Source organism: Euleptes europaea, chromosome 19 (assembly GCF_029931775.1).
Source record: "Euleptes europaea isolate rEulEur1 chromosome 19, rEulEur1.hap1, whole genome shotgun sequence".
NCBI classification, from domain to species: domain Eukaryota; kingdom Metazoa; phylum Chordata; class Lepidosauria; order Squamata; family Sphaerodactylidae; genus Euleptes; species Euleptes europaea.
In genome coordinates, this window is record NC_079330.1 from 19160090 (window position 1) to 19179666 (window position 19577).

The 19577-nt window shown below is 49.8% G+C and overlaps 1 protein-coding gene across 1 annotated transcript; it reads right to left on the reverse strand.

Moving 5' to 3' along the window:
• Positions 1 to 536: 536 nt before the first annotated feature.
• Positions 537 to 17834, reverse strand: TMEM120A (transmembrane protein 120A). Its single transcript, XM_056865184.1, has 12 exons — positions 17733 to 17834; positions 12418 to 12536; positions 10768 to 10884; positions 9087 to 9146; positions 8165 to 8260; positions 5654 to 5743; positions 5485 to 5550; positions 5174 to 5235; positions 3786 to 3878; positions 2632 to 2696; positions 2432 to 2500; positions 537 to 650 (listed from the first exon to the last, which is right to left on the reverse strand). Exons 1-12 carry the CDS (start codon positions 17805 to 17807, stop codon positions 537 to 539), a joined length of 1026 nt encoding a protein of 341 aa, XP_056721162.1. The 5' UTR covers positions 17808 to 17834.
• Positions 17835 to 19577: the final 1743 nt, after the last annotated feature.

Genomic DNA, 19577 nt, shown 5'->3' on the forward strand with positions numbered 1-19577 from the left:
GCCTCAGAGTGGGTGTAGCGCTTCAGCACAAAAGTCAAGACAGGAGAGGTTGTACAGTAGGAAGGCAATGCATCTCCCCACAGGCACCTTTGCCCCTCAAACCGGGTTCAGATGTACTTGAAAGTTGGTCAAGGCTGAACCTGCCCCCACCTGGCAGATGGGTGCTTCAGGCAGCAGTAGTCCCCAGGCGGGAGGGTTCAGGGGAAGGAGGGAAGCGGATTCAGAATGACATTCAAGAGTCATGGATGAAGTCACTGCTGGTCTCTGGCATGCGGTCGTCGTCCGGGAGTCCCACCATCCAAGGACAAGCCTCAGGCCGGACAGCGGCATTCACATTCGTCTTCATTTGTACCAGTTCGTGGGAGGGCGGAATCGGGAGGGGGCGCCAGGAAAGGGGCTCAGCCCGAAGCTCATCGTCAGTTCGGGAGCGCGGGACCGGGGCTCCCCGGCTCAGGGCTGAAAAGGACAGGAAGGAGGCAGAGGAGGGAACGTCTGGGGGATCAAGGAGGACAGGGCACTCGGGAGCCCGGAGGCTCTCACTGCTTCTTGGAATCCTTGGTCTTCTCCTGGAACTTCTGATGGACCACCCGCAAGGTGGTGAAGAAGTTGCCGGCGAAGAGGACGAAGAAAGGAAAGCCACACATCAGCACCTGTCGGGAAGAAGACGCTCTGTGAGGACACCCTTCTCACTGGACGGGCCATGGCAGGAAGACTCTCAAAAGAGGGAGGCGTGCGGGTTACTGGGCAGGGGGGAAATACTGGATTTCCAAATCTGGACGTTTGGAGTTGGCAGACGCAGACCCTAACCCTGCATTTCTGGGCTTCTTCCCAAACCACGCTATAAGAACATAAGAAAGGCCATGCTGGGTCAGACCGAGGCCCATCGAGTTCAGCAGTCGGTTCACATAGTGGCCAACCAGCTATCTTATAGTCCATCTTCTTGAATGTCTTAAATCCAAGGGAAGGAGCTGTGGCTCAGTGGTAGAGCGTCTGCTTGTGCAGGCAAAAGGTCCCAGGTTCAATCCCTGGCATCTTCCATTAAAGGGGCTAGGCAAGTAGGTGAATTGAAAGACCTCTGCCTGAGACCCTGGAGAGCCGCTGCCGGTCTGAGTAGACAATACTGACTTCGACAGACCCAGGGTCTGATTCAGTAGAAGGCAGCTTCATGTTTTCACAAGCATCCAGTGGCGGACTGTCGAGAAAGTACAGTTTACATGGTTTTTTTCCCTGCCTGTCCGTTTCACCTCCACTGGACAAATGGTTCACAATGACCTGCAGTGGAATGCGTTTGGCACCCACTCTCCGGGTTTGGCAAGGATAAAATGGAGCGAAGCAGAACAACGTAAGCTACTTTGGGTCCCCTGATAGGGGTGGGGGGTGGGGGGGAAGCTGGGCATAAATGAAGTAAATAAATACTCCTTCTTCCCCCCGCCATGGATTTGGTAAAGGAGCCAGACTCGAGTCCAGTAGCACCTTAGAAGGGGGCTCAGACTCTCGAAAGTTTATACCCTGACAATCTCGTTGGCCTCGAAGATGCTACTGGACTCAAATCTAACTGTTCCACTGCAGACCAGCACAGCTACCCTCTGAAACTATAGTAGAGTAAGATGCGCAGCGTAAACCCAAACACCCAATCCTGTGAACTTTCCACCTCAAAAAGGGGATGCCTTCTGTAACTTTGCACATTCAGAAGGAGGGGCATTTACCTCCGCCACCCTTGCGTTACACAGCGTTTTTCAGTTTTCAAGTTTAGTACATAAGAACATAAGAAACACCCTGCTGGATCAGACCCAGGCCCATCAAGTCCAGCAGTCTGTTCACACAGTGGCCAACCAGGTGCCTCTAGGAAGCCCACAAACAAGACAACTGCAGCAGCAGCATCCTGCCTGTGTTTTACAGCACCTAATATAATGGGCATGCTCCTCTAATACTGGAGAGAATAGGTATGTGTCATGACTAGTATCCATGGATAGCCCTCTCCTCCAGCTGGATATTAGGAAAAAAATGTTTTGACTTGCACAGGGGACTTTTACCTTTTATAGGGCGCAAAAAAGACTGGCACCGGCCTTAGGGACATGATTGCTCTCTTTAAGTATCTGAAGAGCAGTCTCTTAGAGGAGGGCACAGAGCTGTTTCTGTTGGCAGCAGAGGATAGGACTCACAATAATGGGTCTAAGTTGCGGGTGGAAAGGAACCGGCTGGATATTGGGGGTGGGGATTTACAGTAAGAGTTGTTCAACAGTGGAATCAGCTACCTAGGGAGGTGGTGAGCTCTCCTTCGCAGGCAGTCTTCAAGCAGAGGCTGGACAAGCACTTGTCAGGGATGCTGTAGGCTGATCTTGCTTTGAGCAGGGGGTGGGACTAGATGGCCTGTATGATTCTAGGAGACAGGGAAATGTGGGATCTCTTTTCCCTGCCTCCTCTCACTTACCTGCCATTCTTTGCACTGGGGATGCCTCGCCAGTCGGAAGAGGGTGATGGCGTTGTAAAGCTGCCAGAACTGCAGACGGGAAAGGGAGGACATGTCTCAGTGTGGCGCAACAATATGAAAATGTGTAAATCCAGTACTTTCTGCCACATTACCCCAATCCACTCTCCCCACCGGAGGAAGGCACCACACTGTGTACTTACTTGGCCAAAGAAGAGGAACGGAAGCAGGAAGGTGAGGCCCCTCCACATCCAGGACTGGAAGCCCTCTGCGGCGAAAGAGGGGGGGGACGGATGAGTTAGGCCAAACCAGGTAGCCGCCCCACATCCCCCCACCGCTGGGACTGGAATACTGCGACCTCCTGCCACCTCTTGCCCTCGCTCAAAAACAGGGTCTTCTCCAGCAAGGAACGGCTCTGACCCCCAATAGCTGAATAGTTCTTGCTTGCGTTCTGGAATGCCATGTGCAGCCAATGAGGGCAGCCAATGAGGGCTATGCTGCTATTGAACAAGTCTGGGGCCGCAATGAAGTAAATGAGGATTCTCTCCTGCGATTCCAGGAGACGAGTGACAGCGACAGTGGTGAGCGGGGAAACATCTTGTATGGACACCCCCTGACATTGGGGATTTAGAGATACGGCTGCCTCTGTACATGGAGGTTCCATTCAGCCATCGTGGCTGATGGTGGTGCAAAGCGCCGTCAAGGCACGGCTGACTTATGGCGACCCCGTAGGGTTTTCAAGGCAACAGACATCTGGAGGTGGTTTGCTGTTGCCTGCCTCCGCGTGAGCTGAGAGAGTCCTGAGAGAGCTGGGACTGGCCCAGGGTCACCCAGCGGGCTTCATATTCATTTGCTTATTGTATTACGTTTATAACCCACCCTCCCTGTCGAAGCCAGGCTGGAGTGGGGAACCGAACCCGGTTCTCCAGATTAGAGTCCGATGCTCTTAACCACTGCAAGGTGGTGGCTCACTTGTGGCTAACAGGGAGGGGCTGTGGCTCAGTGGTAGAGCCTCTGCTTGGCAGGCAGAAGGTCCCAGGTTCAGTCCCTGGCATCTCCAGTTAAAGGGACTAGGCAAGTAGGTGATGGGAAAGACCTCAGCCTCAGACCTTGGAGAGCCGCTGCCGGTCTGAGTAGACAATACTGACTTTGATGGACCCCAAGGGTCTGATTCAGTAGAAGGCAGCTTCATGTGTTCATGTATTCAACAGCTGTTGATAAAGTCACGGAGGAGAAGGGGCCAGTCTGCTCTTATGGCTATCTGAACTTATGGCCATCAACGCACCCTTATGGCAACTGAATCTGTAAATTAGTTCCAAGAATATTAAATAAGGATATACACACAAAAAAAACTTACCCACAGTGAGGTCCATGTTGTGTCGTTCCCCCAGGGCTCGAAGCCGGTAGAGGCAGCCGCTCTGGTAGTAATACTGCAGGAACTGCACAAAACCTGTCAAAGGGTTGAAGAAGAAGAAGAGTTGGTTTTTATATGCTGACTATGGGCGAAAACGCATAGTCACTTTATCCTCCTTTAATCCCTGTTTTAGCCAGGATCGAATGCACATTAGGTGAAACGCATGCGTTCGATCCAGGCTGAATCCTGGTTGAAACAGGGATTAAAGGAGGATAAAGCGACCATGCGTTTTCACCCTTTCTCTACCACTTAAGGGAGAATCAAACCGGCTTACAATCACCTTCCCCTCACCACAACAGACACCCTGTGAGGTCGGTGGGGCTGAGAGAGCCGTGACTGGCCCAAGGTCACCCAGCTGGCCTTACGTGGAGGAGTGAAGAAACCAGCCCAGTTCACCAGATTAGCCTCTGCCGCTCATGTGGAGGAGTGGGGCATCAAACCCGGTTCTCCAGATTGAAGTCCACTACTCCAAACCACCGCTCTTAACCACTACACCACGCTGGCTCTCAGAGATTGTGCATCCAAGAGATTGTGGATCCAAAATGCAGAAGGATCATCAGTGGCGACCTTACCTTCTGTGACTTCGTCCACAAGCAGCACAGCCTTCCTGGTTACAACAGGGCTTTTTGCATCTGAAGATTGGTTTTCTCGGATGTACGAACACCTGCCGTACCGGAGGTGCAAAGGACCCAGCAGATCCCTTCTAACTCCCTACCCTTATTGGGATTTAGTTCATTTTTGTATTTCTTTTCACGCAAGTTTCTAGATCTCACAGTGTCGCAGGGGAACCTTGAATGGCCGGATCAAGTACTGGAAATGATGATGCCTTCTATTTTTAAAAAGCAAGTTCCTAGTTCTCATTGTAGTGTGTGTGTGTGTGGGGGGGACTGAATATATATGGACAACATCAGCTAGCGCATAGACTGAATGTGTATTCTGACCATGCTGGCCATTTACACATGGCTGTTTCCTCACAGTCACCCCGCTATTTCAAGGCTTTGCCTTGATTATGCATGCGTTTTCTGACCGTCAGAGGTCGCCTTGCTCTCCCTGCGCATTTCCTTGCATTTCCCCTGCATTTTCTGAATTCGTGTTTAGCCGGAATCCAGAAAACCTGGGCAAAACGCATGGAAACGCACAGGGAGAGCGAGGTGCCCTCGGATGGTCGGAAAATGCATACATAATCAAGGCAAAGCCCTGAAGTAGTCAGCGGGGTGACTGCAAGGAAACAGTCTTGCGTAAATGGCCGCCAACACATCCTCTATGCAGTTTTGCAGTTCACAGACGCCCAGCCTGCCTCTCCCGCCCCCATCCAATACAACCTCACTTACTCTGGTACATGGAAAAGGAAAGGAACTGGTTCCTGAACATCTGATACATGAGTCCATCCGGCCTGCAAGAGGGGAGGGAGGGGAGAAGAAATTTGCATGTAATTGACTTGTAATTTACTTCAGTGTGAAAGGGGGGAGTGGCCTGCTCCCGCCCCGCCCCCTGCCTCACTCTGCTGCTTTTAATGGCCCTCAAATTAAATACCTTGCCAAGCAATATTCCAAAAATACACAGTGAACTATTTAAGTTTGTGGCAACGACAGCAAGAGTAGTACATGCCACAAACTGGAAGGCGGAGCCCAGCTTGACTCACCACGTCAACATGACGCCGGAAAGGAAGGTGGAAATATAGTGATGGAAAACCCACCAGCCCTTGATCCTGGAGGAGCAAAACAGACAGGAGAGAGGATTATTTTGGTTAGCAAGACCTGGCAATGGCTCTGCAAGGGGGGGGGAGGGGGGTCTGGGAGGGAGCCGCTTACTTGGAGCCGTTGTTGATCAGGATGCTCTCCCGGATGGTGAGTGTGCAGTAGTACCAGACCAGGAGGAAATTGAAGACGGCGTCCGTCACCCTGTGGCGGCAGAAATGGAGAGGGACAGCGGTCACGTGGGGTGGGACTGGTCAATAGGAGACCGGTATTCATTACACGTTACCTAACTTAAGCTGATTGGAAATCTGGCCTCAAAAGACCCCCCGGAAGTGGTCGATGATATATTTTTCCCATCCCCAAGTTGTATTTTTAAAGCAAGGATTACATCTTCTAAGGGGGCAAAAGGAGGTGGCATTAAGGTAGGGGGGACGGACTGCACCATTCCATACTAGAGGTGAGGGGCTGTATTTTTCCAAGTTCCTCTACATCAGAGGTTCCCAAACTGTGCTCCAAGGAGCACTTGGTACTCCGCGAAACATCTAGTGCCCCAAGAAGAGACTGGAAAGAAAAATATTACTGTCATTCGGTTTAGTGTATAGCAGCTAGGGGAAAATTAGTGCTCCATGAAGAATTTCTCTCCTGAAAAGTGTTCCATGACTCAAAAAGTTTGGAAAACTCTGCTCTTCACAAATAACATTCTAAAAGTAGGAAATCAGTACTTGAATCCAGAGGGCTGGGTTACAACGCTGCTCCCTGATAATGCTAATTTTTTCTCTAATCTGGAGAACCGGGTTCAGTTCCCCACTCCTCCACATGAAGCCTGCTGGGTGACCTTGGGCCAGTCACAGTTCTCTCAGGACTCTCTCAGCCCCACCTACCTCACAAGGTGCAGTTGTGGGGAGGGGAAGGGAAGGCGGTTGTAAGCCGCTTTGAGACCCCTTAAAGGTAGAGAAAAGCGGGGTATAAAAACCAACTCTTCTTCTTCAATTGCCTAGCATTGTTACACAAGGGAGCAACACAAATGGGACACCCCCATCTGCAATCTGAAGCGGTACTGAAGCAGTCAAAATACAAACTGAAGTAATTTTTTATGAGGGATGTGGGTGAATTTTAACTTGGCATGAGCGGAGCCGTCTTTATTGTCTGCTAGGTTTCTCTGGTTGAAAATGGGCCTTTGTACCCTGACAAGTTTTTATGCTGGCTTTGCTATTCTAAAAGGACTTTTGTCAAAGAAAACAAGGCCTCCATCCTTGGGTGCTGATAAGATGGTACAGAGTAGAATTTTGAGTTACCTCCCTGAAGCTAGATACAATTTCTAAGCTGCATGAATGCGTCAATACTTGCTTATGTCCAATTGGATGGGATAATTCTTCTTTTGAAGTGCTTCCTTAGTAACGCTGTGATGTCATTAAAACTATAAAAGTTGTGTGCATAATGAGCTCATTAGAACTTCCTTGTCTTTAAGTGATTTTGACTGGGTGAACTTCTCAGCTCGAGCTCTTAATAAAGGATTACTTTAACGGCTCTGTTTTGTTTGGAGTGCATCATTGGGCAAAAGGAACAGTCAATAAATTCCCCGTCAGGGAACACAAGCTATAGTTTCCAATAAAAATGTTCCTTGGAGGATGGATTTAAGCTGGATATTGACTATTAAACAACCGATAGAACATTTTCAGGGAAAAAATAATTCAAGATTCTCAACTGTCTGAGAAAGAATGCTTACAATTACAAATTACAATTACAATTACAATTTCATCAATATGATAGTTTTTTTCAAAAATGGGGAAAATTCTGTCTAGGTACAATACTAACATTATCTAAGAATACACAAAATACAACATTTCATATGGTCCCATATGTCTGAAGATTGGCTTACTCGGATGTACAAACACCTGCCGTACCGGAGGTGCAAAGGACCCAGCAGCTCCCTTCTAACTCCCTACCCTTATTTTGCGGCAGAGGCTAATCCCGTGAACTGGATTAGTTTCCCCACTCCTACACACGAAGCCAGTTGGGTGACCTTGGGCTAGTCACACTCTCTCAGCCCCACCCACCTCACAGGGTGCCTGTTGTGGGGAGGGGAAGGGAAGGTGATTATAAGCTGGTTTGATTCTTCCTTAAGTGGTAGAGAAAGTTGGCATATAAAAAACAACTCTTCTGCTCACATCTGCAGGCAGGACTTGGAGAGTAGGGCTGAGGAAAGGGATCTTATCGGGGGGGGGGGGGATCTGGACAATACATTTGTGCCAATGGAGACAATCCCCAGAAAAAAGGGTAAACTCAAGACCTATCTAATAATGTCATACTAACTCCTTCCAAGATACTCCACGGGGTCTTTGACTCTCTTTGACTACAGATTCCATTTTTTGCACATGCTCTGTAAGAAGTCCGCTCCATACTGCATTACTTACTATTCTCAGCTGCATTGCAAATGTCCAGCTAATACCAGGTTTTACTGCACCAATATGACATTCTGTTGCACCATGCTCACGATCTTGCTTTTTCTTGTAAAGCTCATGGATAAATAATCAACTCCTCTTGAGGCACCGAGAAGGCCGTGCCTTCTGGGGAGGGGAGGGTGTGTGCATGCACATTGCTCTGGCCCAGGGACTGTAAACTCACCTGGAGTTGAGGAGGAACCGGCAGGTGAAGGAGATAATGATGAGGATGATGGTGAGGTAGAGCTTGAACTTCTCATATTCATCCTTGTAGGCAAACCTGGTAAGAGGGGAAGACGGGCTTTGAACATCCCAGGAAGACTCGCGGAAAGATCCTACTTCTCAGAATGAGAGGGGCTGCACCGAGGCCAGAGAGCCAGAGTGGCGTAGTGGTTAAGAGCGGCAGACTCTGATCTGGAGAACCAGGTTTGATTCCCCACTCCTCCACATGAGCGGCAAACTCTAATCTAAAGAACCGGGTTTGATTCCCCACTCCTCCACATGAGCGGCAGACTCTAATCTGGTGAACTGGGTTGGTTTCCCCACTCCTGTACATGAAGCCTGCTGGGTGACCTTGGGCTAGTCACAGCTCTTAGACAGCTCTCAGCCCCACCTACCTCACAAGGTGTCTGTTGTGGGGAGGGGAAGGGAAGGCAATTTTAAGCTGCTTTGAGACTCCTTGGCCTTTAATGCATGGCTGTTTCACTCTTTGTCACCCCTCCAATGACTCTGGGTCTTTGTTTGGATTATGCATGCAGTTCCCGACCGTCGGAGATCACCTCGCTCTCCCCCTGCGTTTCCCCACGTTTTGCCCGCATTTCCAAATTTGAGATAAAACAGGTCCCTGAAAATGCGGGGAAAACACGGGGAAACGCAGGGGGAGAGAGGGCGACCTCTGACGGTCGGGAACGGCACGCATAATCCAAACAAAGACCCGAAGTCGTCGGAAGGGTGACAGTGAGTGAAACAGCCATGCCTAAAAGACCCTTAAAGGTAGAGAAAAGCAGGGAATGAAAGCCAACTCTTCTTCTTCTTCTATATTTAAGTTTTTGTGGCTCTACCGCACATGAGCAACGAAATCAAAACCCCAAGAGTGAAGCACTTACTTAGCCTGCTTGCTGAGCAGGGTGACGTTCACGTTCCCCAGCACAAGGCTCAGGTACAACCTGGATTGCCACAGAACAGAGAAGAGGTTAAGGATACCCCCCCACACAAGCCCACACAAGGCTGTGGCAAAGCTGAGGATACTCTGCACAGGGTGAGAAATTTGGCACATAGCGCAGAGATTCAGACAGGCCGAACCACGTGTCCATTCGGTGGGTTGCTAAGAGCCCAATCTTTTGTGGGTTTACTCGATAGCACGTGGCACCAAACTCGACATGATTTACTCCCAAATCAGTGTTATGTTTTACAGGCCCGTTTCTTCCTTGGCAAAAACGCACTGGGGTGCACACCCCCCCCCATGAACACCCCCCCCATAAAGCTATGAGCAGAGACGAACCCCCAAAGACCACAGCACAAAGAAGTAAACAAGCACCGTGGGGTTGAATCATGTCATGAAACCGGTCAGCTGAAGTTCTTCTGGGGGGGCCAAATTAGAGGGTTGTTGGGGGAGGGGTTCTTGACACCTGTCTGGCGGCGGCTGCATCAACATGACTAGCGTGGTGTAGTGGTTTAAGAGCTGCAAACTCTAATCTGGAGAACGGGGTTCGATTCCCCACTCCTCCTCATGAAGCCTGCTGGGTGACCTTGTGCCAGTCACAGTTCTCTCAGCCCCACCTGCCTCACAGGGTGTCTGTTGTGGGGAGAGGAAGGGAAGGCGATTGTAAGATGCTCTGAGACTCCTTAAAAGCAGAGGGAAAAGAAGGGTATAAAAACCAACCTTCTTCTTTTAAAAAGCCGCTGCATCACCAGAGGGACCCGGAAGGGGTACCTCGCCAGCCAAGTGGCCACCTGATGTATCGCGAGACAATTTCTCCTAAGAGGTCGGGAAGCAAGATGGCATGGGCAAGAGGGACTGCACTCTCTTTAAAAGGGGCCCCGGGGGCAGCCCATAAAAAGGGAGATGGCCACATACCATGGTATGGAGAGGGCAGGGGGAAGAAGAGATTATGCATAGAGGGGAGGAAGGAAGAGATTATGCAGAGGGAGGAAGAGATTATACAGAACTGAAACTTGCCCCCTGCCCCCCAAGAAACAGGAAGTTAGACGGGAGGAAACTGAGAACGCGTAAAAGGCCTATGTATGGAGGGGAGGGGAATTTTAAGCCCTCATGGCTATGAAGGCAGGTTTTAAAGTACATGGGCCATACTTAGTTGAAACCCTTAAACCCAGAGGGATTTCTAGAGGGTAGAAAGTGGGGCTCCAGTTCCCCACATAGCCCACTGCAGAAGCAAAGTTATGCAAATGAAAAACATCTATGCAAACTTGTTGAATTTGGGCCATTCGTATAGGCTGGCAAACCCAGTTTCCCACAGTGCACCGTTCATGCAGCTTCAGGGAGCGGCTCTGAATGGGGCTCCAGTACTGTTCCGCTCCCCACTGCAGTTAGGGATGCCAATCTTTAGGTACTAGCTGGAGATCTCCTGCTATTACAACTGATCTCCAGCCAATAGAGATCAGCTCACCTGGAGAAAATGGTCACCCTGGCAACTGGACTCTATGGCATTGAAGTCCCCTCCCCTCACCCCGCCCTCCTCAGGCTCTGCCCCAAAATCCTCCTATCGGTGGCAAAGGGGGACCTGGCAATCCTAGCTGCAGAAGTTCTGCAGACCACTCAATTCTTACCCGTTCTTCTTGGGCAAATAAGCTTCCATTTCAAAGAAGACATTCTGCCGCTCTTTGATCATGTCCTGGATCTCCTGGACGGTCTCCTCCTGATCGGCAAGAAGGTAAGACTTGCACCTTGGGGGTGGTGGGAATAACAGTTCTCAAAATGCTGCCAGCACCTTCTAACAGAGGTAACCAAAGAAGTGAGAGATGGAAAAGGCAGCACACAGAGACCCGGGGGGGGGGGGGGGCGGAAGCACCACCCCAGGCCGCTTCACTCTTGGATTTAACCCAAGGGGGTGAAATGAAGGTGCCGGTTAAAGGTATGTTGGTCCATCTAGCTCAGTACCTATTCTCCCCAGGATCAGAGGAGCATGCCCATTATTTTAGGTGCTGTGGAACTGCCGTTGTCTTGCTTGTGGGCTTCCTAGAGGCACCTGGTTGGCCACTGTGTGAACAGATTGCTGGACTTGATGGGCCTTGGTCTGATCCAGCACGGCCTTTCTTATGTTCTTATGACTATCAGGAAGCCGTTCTCCAGGGTCTCAGGCAGAGAAGGGTCTTCCCCAACATCTACAACTCGAGATCCAGGGAACTAACAGAGGAACTTCTTCCAGCAAAGCATGTGTTTTACTCTCTAATCTGGAGAACCGAGTTTGATTCCCCACTCATCCACATGAGCGGCGAACTCTAATCTGGAGAACTGGGCTCGATTCCCTACTCCTATGCATGAAACCTGCTGGGTGACCTTGGGCCAGTCACAGTTCTCTCCGAACTCTTCTCAGCCCCACCCACCGCACAAGGTGTTTGTTGCGGGGAGAGGAAGTTAAGGTGATTGTAAGCCAGTTTGACTCTCCTTAAAAAAAAGGTAGAGAAAATCGGGGTATAAAAACCAACTTTTCTTCTTCTTTTTCTAAGACGTGAAGAAGAATGTGCTGTGGAGTCACAACTGACTCGTGGTGACCCAAACCACAAGGTGTTCCAGGTAAGAGAGAAGCAGAGGTGGTTTGCTGTTGCCTTCCTCCGCAAAGCAACCCTGGACTTCCTTGGTGGTCTCCTCTCCACGTACTAACTGTAGCTGACGCTGCTTCGCTTTCCCAAGTTCTGATAAGCTTGGGTTAAACTGAGTTATCCGGGCTTATCCCTGTTTAACGAGGGACATACAATACCACCTTATACGAGGCCTGCCCAACACACTGTCTGGCAAGCGGCTCTTGTAGGATCTCCTGGCAGAGACCCTTTAATTGGAGACCTAAGGACCAGGCTAGCCTGATCTCGTCAGATCTCAGAAGCTAAGCAGGGTCAGCCCAAGTTAGTATTTGGATGGGAGACCACCAAGGAAGGCCAGGGTTGCTGTGCAGAGGAAGGCACTGGCAAACCACCTCTGTTAGTCTCTTGCCATGAAAACCCCCAAAAGGGGTCGCCATAAGTCGGGTGCAACTTGAAGGCACTTTACACACACACAATCTTGGGGACCTCTTGCATACACAGTAAGCGTTCTATCACTGGATCACTTGGCCATGTGTCTATGGTGTCTGAACTCAGGTGTTACTGAGCTACCGTGAGATGAATCAACAGAAAAACTGTTCCCTGGGGCTCTGTGGTAAACGCGCACAGTGGCTCGCAACAGCTCCCCTTGGCGGAGCCACACAGCTGCTACAGACGTACTTTTTGAGGGCCAGCGATAGCTCCTTCAGCTGTTTCTTCTGCCGGGTGATGGAGCTGGAGATCCCATCCTGGAGCTTTGTCAGCTCTTCCAACTTCTGCTTGTACAACCTGTGGGTTTCCTGCTCAAAAACAAAACGAAGGAGAATGAGGAAAAGCACCAGTTTGAGATCCATCTGGGTTTCAGGGCATGACAAGAACGCACCGACAGAGCAGCAGCCAGTAGAGCCATGGCTGGTAGGGTTGCCGGGTCCCTGTTCCTCACCGGCGGGAGGCGGAGCCTGAGGAGGGCCATCTCCCCAGCCAAGCACAAAGACCACAAATAAGCATGGCGGGGACGGGATGGTAGGCAGGGGAAAGATTGTGCCACTGTCCAGCTGTTTCACAGCAACCTACATTGAAAAAGACGGGACGCCACCGACCACCGGCCCTGCCTTAGTAAAACGCCTTGTGCATGAGTAATGCAATTTAATAAATCTGGCTCTTGGCAAAGAAGCAGCTGCACTCCCTTGGCATGGCTGTCAACGCAGCCCTTTCACCCTCGATACATGGAGGCATTGCTCAATCCGTTACTCAATCCGTCGTGTTGGGCAAGAGAAATACGCTTTCCGACAGACCTCAGAGAGCACGATGGGGACATTCCACAGCACGTTGGTGCAGTAAAATCTCTCGCTATCCGAGTGTCGGTGTTATCTTAAAAGGCGGGTCCTTCTTAGGACAGGGTGACCCAGGCCTGCAGGTATGCATGTGACCTATGGGAGGGACTGCCCTGCTTTGCAAATCAGCGTTATCCCACTTGTTATGCTTTCGTGCAAAATGAACAAGACTTTGATTTTTAATGTGCCAGTTCCTTTCCATTCATTGACACAAAACACTGGATGGCAGAAACATGTGCACAGTGAGCCAGTGTGGTGTAGTGGTTAAGAGCGGTGGACTCTGGTCTGGAGATCCGGGTTTGATTCCCCGCTCCTATACATGAAGCCAGCTGGGTGACCTTGGGCTAGTCACAGCTCTCTTAGAGCTCTCTCAGCCCCACCTACCTCACAGGGTGTCTGTTGTGAGTAGGGGAAGGGAAGGTGATTGTAAGCCAGTTTGATTCTTCCTTAAGTGGTAGACAAAGTCGGCATATAAAAACCAACTCTTCTTCTTCTTATGAGCAGCTAGGTATAATTAGGGTTGCCAGTTCCAGGCTGGGAAATACCTGGAAATTTTGGGGGTGGAGCCAGAGGAGGGCAGGGTTTGGGGAGAGGGAGGGACTTCAGTGGGTTGTCATGCCATAGAGTCCATCTTCCAGAGGAGCCATTTTCTCCAGGGGAACTGATTCCTGTTGCCTGGAGATCAATTGTAATAGTGGGAGATCTCCAGCCACCACCTGGAGGTTGGCAACCCTAGGTACAATAGACCTGGCACAGTAGAGTGCTTAGCGTGTCAGATTAGGATCTGCGATACGCAGGTTCAAATTGCCCCAATGCCCTGGAAGCTTACCAGGTGATCCCGTCACTCACTTTCAACCTAGCCCCCCTCACAAAGGATAAAACAGAAGATGGGAGAACAGCGTTGTAAGCTGCTTTGAGTCCCCGTGGGGGAAGAAAAGCGAGGTATAAAGATCTAGAGAAGTAATCATGAACACATGAAGCTGCCTTATACAGTCGGGTCAGTATTTTCTATTCTGTTAACGCTTCCTAGGACTGTAGGCTGTGAAGAGCCATTCTGATACCTAAGAATAACAATAATAATAAATTATATTTGTGTGCCGCCCTCCCCCAGCAAACCGGGCTCGGGGTGACTAACGTCACATAAAATACAGTACAATCACAAAAGCTTTAAATACAATACAGTATAGCCAATCGAATATTAAAATAAATTCAATCCCACCCCGATGGCACCTAGATTCTCCATATTTAGGGAGTATGTTATCTTCAGGTGGCTGGGTATCCATACCCTTTTATCCATGTCTCAGGCTATCTCAGAAATTGATGAGAAGGTGGGGGCAAAGACTGTTAATTCCTTCATTCCCCCCCCCATATGCATCACTTCAGCTATTCATTGACTCCATGAGGTCTACATATGTGAAACGCCCCATCGATCTGGACAGCTGAGATCTTAGTAATGAACTTTGGCCCCTATGCACGTGAGTCAGTTCTACTATGTTTCAAGTTAGAACTCAGCAACCGTCTTCAAAAAGGGAAGGAGGAGACAATGTAAAGAACGGGTCCTTGCCCCAAGGAATTTCCAATCAAGGATTCGCGTAAGCAGACGTTTACAGGTATTTTTCAACTTGATTTTGGAAAGGGAGGAAGACGGAATCAGAGGCTTTGCAGAACAGGTGGGGGCTTGAAGGAAATGAGGTGTGGCTCCTCTGAAAGAACGGAACTGAAGCGTGCAACTGCAGTTCCAGGCGTAAAGGGCAGAGAGGAAATCCCTGGGGGCACACACGTACAGCAACGCACACGGAGCTCGCAAGTCAGATCACGGTGGCAGCCAGCGAGAAACAAAAGCCACAAAAACTCTTTGCTCAGCTGAGTGACCTAGGGTGTTCCCACCTGCTAAGCAGCAGCATGCTTGTTGGGGAGAAAAACTCTCTCCCTCTCAGACTTCATTTCCACCTTGAGAAGCCCTGCCTTGAAAGCCCAGAGTGGCTGGGCCTCTCTCTCTCCATCCTCCCCACTGGTCCCACATTTCCAGGAGCACTGCCCCTCCAACCATTATGAATCATGGAATTGGAAAGGATCTTCAGGGTCATCTAGTCTAACCCCCTGCACAATGCAGGAAATTCACAACTACCTCCCCATGCCCATGTCCCTACTCCTCTACATGAAGCCAGCTGGGTGACCTTGGGCTAGTCACAGCTCTCTTAGAACTCTCTCAGCCCCACCTACCTCACAAGGTATCTGTTGTGGGAAGAGGAAGGGAAGGAGATTGTAAGACAGTTTGATTCTCTTAACAGTTGAGAAAATCAGCATATAAAAATCAACTCTCCTTCTTCATCTTCTGTTTTGCTGTGTGTTAATTTAAGGACCTGGGCTGAGAAATCCAGGATTGCATCTGCAGGATGGGGTGCACAGTATAAAACAACCCTCCTCCACCAGCAGACAGAAGCCACTGAGAGTGGGAAGGACGACCTAAATTGCTAAATGCACCCCCCACACCAAGTTTCTCATCACCCCTACTCAGAAACTGTAGATTGCTTTCTGGGGGGGGGGGGGAGATACAACCCACTTTAGGAATCCCTGATTCTCAGGCATATAATATCTTGGCATATAATATCTTGGCCTGGCACTTGGGTGCCACTACTGAGAAGGCCATGTCTCTGGTGCTCACCCATCTAGCCTCTACAAGAGGCTAGTAATGGCACTAGAAGAGACACACAGAGACAAGGGCCTCCCATGACGATCTTAATGGGCAGGTGGGCTCATACAGCAGGAGGCGATTCCCCCTTCAGGTACTCTTGTTCCAGATCATGAGAGCTTTATAGTTAATGACCAGCACTGTGAGTCACGCCCAAAAGTAAACTGACAGCCAGTGGAGAAATGCTGTCACCGCAAATTGTGCCTGCCAGCAACCTAGCCACTGCACTTTGGACGAGTTGGAGCATATGAACAGTCTTCAAAGGCAGCCCCAAATACAGCACATTGCAGTAGTCCAACTCAGATGCTATCAGGACATAGATAATTGTGGCCAACGTGCTTCTCAAGAAAGGGCCTCAGCTGAAAAAGGACTACATGATTCTAGAGATCTGCCCCTTTATCTGTAGTCTGGGATCTAAACACACTCCAAGCAGTGCGTCTGATCCTTAAAAGGGAATGGGAGGCCACCCAGGCCAGCTCCACAAACCCGAATCTGGAGTTTTTGTCCACCAACAGCATCTGGACTGAACTTGTTTACCAGCCCTCACCCAGGCCCATGATACCACCTCCAGACGAGCGTTCAAAGTATGCCAGGTGACAGAATTGAATATGAGAAAGAGGGTTGGGCGTCACCCCCTTATTGATGACACACCAGTCCAAACCTTCAGATGACCTCTCCCAGCAGTTTCACATAGGTGTTCCGCAGTATGGAAAGCAGAACAGGAGCCCGTAATTTACGTCTCATGGGGCTGAATCTCCAGAACCATCTTCTGAAACCCAGTCCACCCAACAGGCATGGAAATACTGGAGCACAAGACCAACCCCCTATTGGGGAGGGGCCGTGGTTTGGTGGTAGAGCATCTGCTTGGCATGCAGAAGGTCCCAGGTTCAACCCCTGTCATCTCCAGCTAAAGGGACTAGGCAAGTAGGTGATGTGAAAGACCTCTGGCTGAGGCCCTGGAGAGCCACTGCCGGTCTGAGTAGACAATCCTGACTTTGATGGGCCAAGGGTCTGGTTCAGCATAAGGCAGCTTCATGTGTTCAACTTCCATGTGCAGAGAGAGTGTACCTCTGAGTACCGGTTATTGAGGAGCAATATTTGGGGGGGGGGGTTTACAGGGCAGTGGGGGCAGGATTTCTGAAAGAATATGTGGGAAGTGCTTGCACACACCTGAAATGCTCTATGTAAATGCTTATTTTCCATTACAGAGGGGCCATGGCTCAGTGGTAGAGCCTTTGCTTGGCATGCAGAAGGCCCCAGGTTCAATCTCCGGCATCTCCAGTTAAAGGGACCAGGCAAGTAGGCGATGTGAAAGACCTCTGCCTGAGACCTTGGAGAGCCGCTGCCATCAGAGTAGATAGCACTGACTTTGATGGACTAAGAGTCTGATTCAGTATAAGGCACCTTCATGGGGACAGGCCATGGCTCAGTGGTAGAGCATCTGCTCGGCATGCAGAAGGCCCCAGGTTCAATCCCTGGCATCTCCAATTAAAGGGACCAGGCAAGTAGGGGATGGGAAAGACCCCTGCCTGAGACCCTGGAGAGCCGCTGCCGGTCTGAGCAGACCATGGGGACTTGGATGGACCAAGGGTCTGGTTCAGCAGAAGGCCGCTTCACGTGCCCTTCCTCTCCTAACCACTCCACTGGGATATTGGGCTTGACCCCATCAGAAGATACGAATCCTCTTCTCCCAGCCTTAAGGACTGGTAGCAATCAAAAGCACTCTGCACATGTTCAGAGGCATCCCCCATCTCACCTAAGTTAAGGGAAGGAGGCAGGGAAAAAGCTCTTTGCAGCTGCTCAGAGGCACACCCCTCCCCCCAGCAAGACCTCCTAGGGCTGAGACCGTCTTACTGTGGGGCCTTTATTTGAAGGGCCACTCCCCTTTATTTACCAACCCCCCATCACCAACACAGGTCCTCCCCCTCCCAGGCCCACCCCGTGACGTCACTTCCCCTTCCCCAGGGTACCTGCACGCGCTGGAAGCCGTCCTGCAGCTCCTCCCAGTCGCGCAGGCACTCGCTGAACGAAGGCCGGCGGCTCATGGCGGCAGCGGCGGCCTCGTCGACGCCGCTTGGACACGACGGCCGCTCCCGCCGGCGACGGAGCTGCCCGTCAGCCACGCCCTCCCCTCGGAGGCGGTGCTTCCGGCAGGCGCCGCGGCCCAATCAGCGGAGGAGAGGGGAGACGAGCCCGAGGGCGCGGCAGCCAATGGGCGGGGGGAGGGGAGCGCCTGACCGTTCGCGGGAGGGCAGGGGCGGGTCGTGTCCAAGGGCAACCGGCGCTAGGAGGGCGGGGCTTGATTGGAGCGGGGCGGGGCTTGATTGGGGCGGGGCGGGCCTTAGACCATCCTTTGTGCTTTAGAGATTGAGCTGCGTGTGTGCAGATGCGTGAATACACCTATGCGTATGGATGAATGAATGGTTTCATTTGCATTTAGCCATAGGCCATTACAAACATGTCAAGGATACCAGATGCATAATAAAGGAAATATAAGGTTAATAAAATTCTGGATTGATAGATAATAAATAGAATAAAACTATGCTAGACCTGATGCATTCAGCTATAAATCTGTATGTATTAGGCACGTACAATCATATAGGCTGATACCATTAAAGTAACCTCCGTTGATTAATGGTATTAGGTGATCCATTGATGCATTAACTCATTAAGTCTTCATATATTTAATCAGTGTGTGTAAAAACTCCCCTTTATCGTGTTTTTTAAATGCAGGAATAGACATTTATTGTTTTAATTCAGTAGTTTTTAAAACATACATTTATATTATCTTTTTTTTGGGGGGGGGGGACTGTGAGATTATAGTTCCTTGTGGAAGCCACCAGGCTATTGGGGGGATAGAAATCTGTTCAATCAAATCCCCAAATAAATAAATGATCTGTATAAAACAAGGGTTCTGAAGGACAAAAAGGGAACACCCCCCCAAAAAAAAACCTTTTTTTTTTAGATGATGTATACCTGGTTGCTCTCTCCACACTTTGAATAGTTCTAAAGAAAAAAAATCCCAAACTTAAAATATTTCCATGTCTTTGAAGGAGAAGAAGAATCTCTTGCAAGACATTTTGGTATAGATGACTACCACCTTTCAGACTTAGAAATATATCCAATAGGGGGGAAAACCACCTCATGTTCCTCATCCTCAGTATCTGATAATCCTAAGTATGGTGTCTCTCAAAATGGAGATTGCATGGCTAACAGCCAAAGAGATCGACTCTTCTTTTATAAAAGCAGATAAGTGTAGATAAACAAAAAAGAAGAGCCGTGGCAAACACTGTGAATATGCTGAGAATGATTATTGCTGTGTACAATGTACAATAACAAAATGACCAAGAAATGACAATTCAGATGCAAGAATCCGGACGCAGTCCTCTTTTAAGGGGTTCTTAAGTATACAGATAGTAGACAAATTGTCAGTAGACAAATATGTTGTTCTGATCTCTTGTGAATATATTCACTGTCTTGTATAGAGACAGGAGTCAACAACAGAGAAATTATATCAAACATATTCCTGACTTCTAATTCCTGAAATAATTTTATGCAACATTATCATAGCTGCAGCCTAGGTATCAGTCTTGAAAAGTGCTCTTTTACGTTTTTCGCCCACCTTTCTTCCATGGAGCACAGGGCAGCACATGCAGTTCTCTCCTTCCTGTTCTATTGACACAACAACCCTGTGGAGGAGGTTACACTAAGAGAGTGACTGGCCCAAGGCCATCTAGTGAGCATCATAGTAGAAGGCAGATCCAAACCCAGGTCTCCTCAGTCTGACATTCTAACCACTATCTGATACTACCCCA